Here is an 8,999-nt window from a genome sequence, read left to right as displayed (position 1 = left end):
CCACTGGGAGAAACTTAAGGAAACATCTAGTCAGGCTTTTCAGCTCGTTTTGCTTTCACAGAGATTCTGTGATAGTCAGAAACATCATGTTGGAGTCTCCAGAGAAAGTGTCTCTTCTTTCTTGTTTTGTTTCTTTCCTTTTTTTTTCATGACAGTTATCCATTTACTTTGTGGGACCGGAGTGAATGATGTACACCTGTCGCTTCGACAAAAGCCCGTACATCTCACTTCCTTTCTATCTACAAAGCCAGCTCTTTATCTGTTTCAATCATACAGTCCCAGTTCCAGCATGTACTGTATGAGACACTGATTGTTCATAAAACCACACAAGCCTGACCTTCACTTTTTTCACTGCAAACAAAAAGCCATAAATTTACATTTCCCCATGCAAACATCTGTGGAAAGTTACAACTCTGTTGCAGTTACATATAATAAAAATGTTCCTATACCACACTGTTAAGAAATGTGCAGAATTCTTTATTATTGCTGTTTTTTTTTTTTTTTTTTTTTAATTTGTTTTCCTTTCTTTAAATTTTATTTCTTGGACCAAATCCTTGGATACCCAATTTTTATTTATTTTTTAATTATTTTTTGTTTTTTTCAATATCACTTTAAGGTCACAGAATGCATCACTATATTTATTTTAGTAAACACCATCCATGATTTTTCAAAGGCTGTAATAAAACTCATAGGCTTCGATTCTGCCTTATTTTAAGAGCCGCTACTAGAACTAGAGAGCGAAAAAAAATAGTCGACAAAAATAGACTTTAACATCCTTTACCGTGCAGCTGTCTGGTTTTTCAGAGGTATCAGTGATTCATCTGATCCTCTGAGAAAAGAAGTACAGTAAAATGTTTATTGCGATATAAATCCTCAACCATCCTCTCTGACCTAAAAGTCGAAAGCAGAAATCAAGAGCATTGCCGGAAAGGAATACAGAAGTTCACCCACCGCTCCTTCTCTCTCTCCTTCTCTTTCTCTCTTTCCCTCTCTCTCTCCTTGTGCCTCCTGGACTTGTGTAGTAGTCCAATAAGGATGACAGCAGCCCGGATGCCGGCCTTCTTGGACTGAACGTTGGATTCGGACATATTTCCTGTCACCCGTGCTGTTCTTCTAGACTCAGGGTCCCAGGTTTCAGTCCAGGGCTGTGGTTTATTTCACTGCTACAGCTGACTTCAGTGCCACCGGCTGTGTAAGTCAGAGTGTGCATCTCCGTCTACCTCTCGCCTTCTCCCCCCCTCTCTCTCTCTTTCTCTCTGTCTTTCTCTCTCTCTCTCACTCTCTCTCTCCCCCCTTCCCTCTCTTGTTCTCACAGCCTGCCTGCCCCTGCCTATACCTGATAGGAACAGCACAAAGCTTATCCCCGCCCCTTTTCCCTCCCTTCCGCCCTCCTTTCACCCCTCTCCACCCCCACCATGCTGTATTTGTTTCCATCTGTGTGCTGTTCCTCCAGGCCTGCTCCTACCTCCGTAGACAGGACATTCCACTGAATACAAAGACTCACTCTCAACCTCTCGCACACCCTCACAACCTCTCACACCTCTTGCTTTCTCTACTCATCTTTTTTCTATTTTTCCTCATTTTGACCTTTTCTGTTTTGTACACCTGGTTCATCTTTCTGGTCTTCTCTTCCTATCAAAGCCACTCACACTGAATAGCATTGTGCATTGTGTATTGTGTCATCAACGGGTTTTGTCAATGTCATCATGTCTCTTTCAACATGCTGTGTGTGTGTGTGTGTGTGTGTGTGTGTGTGTGTGTGTGTGTGTGTGTGTGTGTGTGTGTGTGTGTGTGTGTGTGTGTGTATCTAGGTGGGGACCAAATTTCCCGCACAAGAATCGGAATATCTGACATTTTCCTGTCATCACAAGGAAATTTGATTTATTTTTTAGAAAAACTGAAGCACTAAATGTAATAAACTAATGAACATGTGACCTTTTAGCTTCAGTACTTGAGGTCATTGTTAGGTAAAGGAGTAGAACATCGCATATAAGCTGCATTAATAATTATGTCAGTAGAAGGTCCAAACAGCCGAATGTATCAAAGGTATACATTGTATATGGACAAATATTCTTGTACAAATCAAAAGAATTATTTCTTTAAGAATAACAAGAAATAATTTTCTTTCTACTCATATGTATGTTAATGAATGTCAATCGGATATAAATGACCAAATGTGGTCATGGCACAGCTGATTGACATTACATTTAGCTACAACCACAAAACTCTGAAGTAGGCAAAGCTCAAAAGGATAAACGGTCAAAAGGGTGACTAAACACTGACAGAGCACCTCACCTAAACACTGAAAGAGCACCTCACCTAAACACTGAAAGAGCACCTCACCTAAACACTGAAAGAGCACCTCACCTAAACACTGAAAGAGCTCCTCCTCTAAACACTGAAAGAGCACCTCACCTAAACACTGAAAGAACGCCTCCTCTAAACACTGAAAGAGCTCCTCCTCTAAACACTGAAAGAGCTCCTCCTCTAAACACTGAAAGAGCACCTCCTCTAAACACTGAAGGAGCTCCTCCTCTAAACACTGAAAGAGCACCTCACCTAAACACTGAAAGAACGCCTCCTCTAAACACTGAAAGAACGCCTCCTCTAAACACTGAAAGAGCTCCTCCTCTAAACACTGAAAGAGCTCCTCCTCTAAACACTGAAAGAGCACCTCCTCTAAACACTGAAGGAGCTCCTCCTCTAAACACTGAAAGAGCACCTCACCTAAACACTGAAAGAACGCCTCCTCTAAACACTGAAAGAGCTCCTCCTCTAAACACTGAAAGAGCTCCTCCTCTAAACACTGAAAGAGCACCTCCTCTAAACACTGAAGGAGCACCTCCTCTAAACACTGAAGGAGCACCTCCTCTAAACACTGAAGGAGCACCTCCTCTAAACACTGAAAGAGCACCTCCTCTAAACACTGAAAGAGCACCTCCTCTAAACACTGAAGGAGCTCCTCCTCTAAACACTGAAAAAGTGCCTCCTCTAAACACTGAAGGAGCACCTCCTCTAAACACTGAAAGAGCACCTCCTCTAAACACTGAAGGAGCTCCTCCTCTAAACACTGAAGGAGCTCCTCCTCTAAACACTGAAAGAGCTCCTCCTCTAAACACTGAAAGACCACATCCTCTAAACACTGAAAGAGCACCTCCTCTAAACACTGAAGGAGCACCTCCTCTAAACACTGAAGGAGCTCCTCCTCTAAACACTGAAAAAGTGCCTCCTCTAAACACTGAAGGAGCTCCTCCTCTAAACACTGAAGGAGCTCCTCCTCTAAACACTGAAAGACCACATCCTCTAAACACTGAAAGACCACATCCTCTAAACACTGAAAGAGCACCTCCTCTAAACATTAAAAGAGCACCTCCTATAAAAGAGCTGAAAAAGAGCTTTATCTAAACACTGAATGAGTGCCTCCTCTAAACACTGAAAAAGCACCTTCCATAAACACTAAAAGAGCGCCTGCTTCAAAACCTGAAAGAACATCTCCTCTAAACACTGAAAAAGCTCCTCCTCTAAACTCTAAAAGAGCGCCTTGTCTAAATGCTGAAAGAATGCTTGCTTCAAACAGTGAAAGAGCACCTCATCTAAACACTGAACAAGTACCTCCTACTGTATAAACACCCGAAAGAGCGCGTTGTCTAAACACTAAAAGATCGGCTGCTCTAAAACTGAAAGTGCGCCTCCTATTAACAATGAAAGAGTACCTGCTATAGACACTGAAAGAGCGCCTCCTATTAACAATGAAAGAGTACCTGCTATAGACACTGTAAGAGCGCCTCCTATTAACAATGTAAGAGTACCTGCTATAGACACTGAAAGAGCATGTAACTGCTGCTATAATGTGTCATTTATTTTATTTGTTTACCTTTTGATAACAATTATTCATTGAGAATTTAAGCTGTATTTGTTGTTTAGACCTTTATGTATTATTCAATTTATTGTATGTTGTGGGACTTTTATTTTAACACCTCATTTCAAGAGTGTGCTTGAATGCTCAATTAACGTGAGACTTCCACTCATTAAGGGCTAGCGGCAAGGACGGACATTTTGTATGTTTCGATGAAAAGTTTGTTCCAGTCAAAAAGGACTTGAATGGTCAGAGCACCTCGTCTAAACACTGAATGAGTTCCTCCTCTAAACAGTAAAAGAACTCCTCCTCTAAACACTGAAAGAGCACCTTGTCTAAACACAGAGAGTTCCTTCTTTAAACACTTAAAGGGCTCCTTCCCTAAACACTGAAAGTGTGCCTCATCTAAACAGTGAAATAGCGCCCCCTATCTCCTAAGTGCAGCATGCTAAATCTTCCAATAATGCAGCTCATCCACTGCGTCTCACCAGCTACCGTAAATACATGCTAACTCTTTCTTCTTTTGAATGGTGTCTTTTTTTTTCTGTCATTTGTAGATTGTGTTCTTTTTAATCATTAACTTGCACATTAATATACAAGTAAATGAGTTCTGGATTTTATTGGATTTTATTATGTCCAATGTCATTACAATATAAGCATTTTAAACTTGATAATATAAATCTATTAATAACATTACGATTAAAGGATTTAGCCAACCCATCAGGTATCACATGAATTTGCATAAAATCACAAGCTGAGGAATCACATGGATGTAAAGTTTTTCAAATTCATGCCACATTTCGTGTGTAAATGCTCCATCAAACGATATCTGAATAAATGAGTCGGTATCCGGTTTGGTTAATGAGGCCCGTCGTGTTTTGGACAACATCTGTGTAAATAGTCTTGTCTCATGTACAGGAACAGAGCTGATGTTCACTTTTCAACCTTGAAGCTCTCCGCTTACACTGTTATTGATCAGACAGCGAAGAGGAGTGCAGCCTGTTGTGTCTTGTGTCTTGTGTCCTTTGCAGAAACACTTGTTCATCCTAAAGCAAAAGTATTAAGGTCTCAAATAATAACACTACTTTTTTTATTCTTCATTAATAAGGATATTGTCTGTCCTCTCTTATTAACCTCCCTTATTTCATCATTGTTATAACCGTCGTCTTGTAGGTCTTCGTCCGTTGGTGTGAACAGTCGTAGTTGCTGTCCTTAAGTCTGTGTGATTTACTTAATAATCAGCACCACACTCTGACACTCTGTCCGGAGAGAATCGCGTCACGATTAGCATGTGACCTTTCAAAGGTCCTGCTGCCTTACGTATGCAAAACGTATGTAGGTTACGTCATACGTATGATAAAGCTAGTCAGGTCCAGACCTAGTTCTTATTAACCCCCAATTTATTTCCATTTGTTGACATTGCCAGAAAACCAGGAGCTGAGATACAGATATGTGTTTGTGTTAGAATGTTAGGGCTAGTTGCTTAGCAACAGACACCCAATCAGAAAGTGAACAGTGCTTGCCTCATATCATGCTTCATATCAGGTGGCAAAACACTGAACATCATGGAAGTCTGCGCCATAGCGAGGGTGAAATATGTCAAATTTGAAAAATGAGTGGAAATTGCATGTAAATGAACGAACGTCTGGTCGCCTTTATGATAAACTTAAAAAATTATAAAGCTGTGAAAGATAATGTTTACGCCCCTTGGTAAACAGCCTTATCCAGAGCAATTTACATTTTATCTCGTTTTATACAACTGAGGGTTTAGGGCCTTGCTCAGGGGCCCGTCGGCTTGGTGGACCTGGGATTTGAACTCACAACCTTTCAATTTGGTAGTCTAACACCTTAACCACTAGGTCACCACATGCAAAGATAACAGAACGTGCTCGGGTGCAGAACAACAGACCCGATTTTATTTCCTCTCCTATGTTAAAATATGAGACGAGCTGTTATTTACGAGCAGTCACATGCTGGATTTATCCAATCAGGGATGTCGATGCACAAATATGCAAATAAACAGAAGGTTGCTGCAGGGTTTAGGAACATACAGGGTGAAAGATCAGGATTCTGTTTAACTGGAGTTTACTAGGACCCAGGGGAAATATTTCAGGTGTGAAAAGCCCTTCTGAAGAGGTCATTGACCTAATCTGATACACAATGCGTTCACAATTTTTTCCTTTTAAACATATGATAATATAATGTGTTAAAAAATGTCTTATATGCAGTGGTTAGGGATTTAATGCTTCTTTATATTTATGTATTTAGAAGTGACTCGTATTCAGAAATCTCAAAAGAAGCTGGAAGCACGGTGGTTAGGGTCGTGCCACTCTATAACATCTCAAACACTTAAGTCACTTTTGATAAAATGGTCTGCTGACTGTTGACTGTCAGAGTAAACACAGAATGTTCCGATCTGCTGATAGCTGTTGGATGGGAGCGTTTAACAGCGATATGGAGCATCTCTGTGACCAAGGAGACATAATGAGTGATGGATATGGGTTGAGACGTCTCATAGGAGAGACACTGGCGTCCCTTTGGGAGACACATGGAGAATAACATGTATTCTAGCATTATTCAGAGTTCATCTTCCAAGGTTCTTCAAGGCATCTTCTGGAGGGAAGAATGTATATAAGAGAGAGAGAGAGAGAGAGAGAGAGAGAGAGAGAGAGAGAGAGAGAGAGAGAGAGAGAGAGAGAGAGAGAGAGAGAGAGAGAGAGAGAGAGAGAGAGAGAGAGAGAGAGAGAGAGAGAGATGGAGAAACCTAGCATTACAGCGTCAAGCTAAATGCACTTCAGAGAGACACAAACTCACACCTTTCCTCCCTTTTTCCCTTTAGTGCAAGAACACACAGTCACACACACACACACACACACACACACACACACACACACACACACACACACACACACACACACTTCTACACCTTAGTGGAAATAACACACAGTTCTTAGCATCCTCATCACTCAGAATAACACTCATCCACTTTAACACACACATACAGTTTCATTTCTTAATGCTTCACTGAATATCACACACCCAAATAAGGAAACAAAAGGCCGCTAGCCACACACACACACACACACACACACACACACACACACACACACACACACACACACACACACACAGACTTACTGTACAGTTGTCTGATTAACACCAATATATACTGTACCATAACGCTGTTAGATTCTCAAATTGAATTTCTGCTAAATCACCTCTTGCTGTGTGACACACACAAAGCACACACACACACACACACACACACACACACACACACACACACACACACACACACACACACACACAGTAAGTACAGTAAACGCGCTTTAAATAGCTTTCTTTCATTCTTTCTTTCTTTCTTTCTGTGTGGCTTAATGTTTCTATCTATCTATCTATCTATCTATCTATCTATCTATCTATCTATCTATCTATCTATCTATCTATTTGTTTGTTTATTCATTAAGAGAGACACAACAGGATGATGATAAGGAGAAATATTTTTCAGCCCTGGGAAAAGGCCTTTACCTCAAACACACTTACATACAAACCTGAAACTTAGCTAAACTCTTCATAATTACAGCATCATAAATAAAATAGCTCGAGGGCTCTGATTGCACAATATAAAGCTCTTACATCAGAGAGGAGCATGAACATCTACTCCTGAGATGAAGAACGACCTTTCTAAAATTTGTTTAGAGAAAATAAATCAAAGACGGCACCCTCTAAATGTTTATCCAGACTCTATAAGAAAACGTAACTTAAGCGGGTTATAACAATCTAAATCCTGCATTTGTAACTTTATTATCAGATTCTGCCTGACGTTCAGAAAACAGCTTCAGAAACCAGCAAAAGTTTCTAAGAGCTGGAGCTGATTTTCATCTCTGCAGCACAAAGAGTTGCAAAAAACAAAAACATTCGACCAACAATCTCTTACACACACACACACACACACACACACACATACAAACACACACACTGTCAGAGAATTCACACACTACCACACACACACACACACACACACACACACATACAAACACACACACTGTCAGAGAATTCACACACTACCACACACACACACACAAACACACTCACACACACTGTCAGAGAATTCACACACAAACACACACACACACACACACACACTGTCAGAGAGTTCACACACACACACACACACACACACACACATTGTCAGAGAATTCACACACAAACACACTCGCACACACGCACGCACACTAACACAGACACACACACACACACTGTCAGAGAGTTCACACAGACACACACTGTCAGAGAGTTCACACACACACACACACACACACATTGTCAGAGAATTCACACACACTCGCACAAACACACACTCACAGACACAAACACACACTACACACTAAGTCTATAGCTAATTTATTAATAAACCTCAGCAGTAAACCTTTAGGGTTTTTAGTAATTCAGATTAAAAGACACAAATTCATACTTTTTTTTTTTTTTTTTTTTTTTTTTTTGTGTTCATTTGCAGTAATCATCCTGATGGCAATATTTAATTTCTTTAACTACTTTTATAATACTTCAGCTACTATTTTAGGAGTCGGATAAAAGGACTTGTGTGTTTGACTCACTCCTGCTAGAATTCTCATGTACACTGTTATATGTGTACAGTATTAATGTCTACTTTTTAATATGTGACATTTCCTGTAAGGGGGTTCGTTGAACATTTTCTAAGTAAACTAAAAATTAAACTAACAGTTTACTTAGCGACAAGTCTATTTTTCTAGATAATCAAAAGTAAATGTGCTGAAGGCGTCGGCGCAACATTCAGTACCGATAAACATCAAAGTGAATGAAATGCCAAGAAGTCCTTTGTTTCCGGAATAACGTGAACTTCTTAGAGTGTGTTAATTATTATGGTGATATTCAGAAGAAAGCATAAATGCTTTAACCATTGTTGCCAGATCTGCAGTTTTTGATACAAAATTGAGTCAACTACAGTAAAGTTGGAAGTAGCTCAAGCGCTTTAGGCTCTGGGTTGTTGATCAGAGGATCAGGGTTCAAACCCCAGCAATGCCAAGTTGTCACTCTTGGGCACTTGAGCAAGGCTCTAAACCCTCTCTGGTCCAGTGGTGCTGTATCATGACTGACCCTGTGC

At 40.3% G+C, this 8,999-nt stretch overlaps 1 protein-coding gene across 8 annotated transcripts in view; it reads right to left on the bottom strand.

Annotated features, from left to right (window-relative positions):
- The window catches only part of rap1gap2a (RAP1 GTPase activating protein 2a), a 125,555-nt gene that overhangs the window by 56,149 nt on the left and 60,407 nt on the right, over positions 1 to 8,999 (bottom strand). For 3 of the 8 annotated variants that reach the window (XM_047820491.1, XM_047820492.1, XM_047820495.1), the window contains exon 1: positions 952 to 1,262. The exons of 2 other annotated variants lie outside the window; for them this stretch is intronic. In XM_047820491.1, the coding sequence (XP_047676447.1) occupies positions 952 to 1,088 (137 nt within the window). In that variant the 5' untranslated portion in view covers positions 1,089 to 1,262. Of the gene's footprint in view, positions 1 to 951; positions 1,263 to 8,999 lie in introns of those variants that run through there. 3 more of the 8 variants (XM_047820493.1, XM_047820498.1, XM_047820497.1) reach the window with 3 other exon arrangements.

Source organism: Tachysurus fulvidraco, chromosome 11 (genome assembly GCF_022655615.1).
Source record: "Tachysurus fulvidraco isolate hzauxx_2018 chromosome 11, HZAU_PFXX_2.0, whole genome shotgun sequence".
In the NCBI taxonomy this organism is placed as follows: domain Eukaryota; kingdom Metazoa; phylum Chordata; class Actinopteri; order Siluriformes; family Bagridae; genus Tachysurus; species Tachysurus fulvidraco.
The sequence above is the reverse complement of the archived record's forward strand: the minus strand, read 5'-3'. Positions and strand labels throughout refer to the sequence as shown.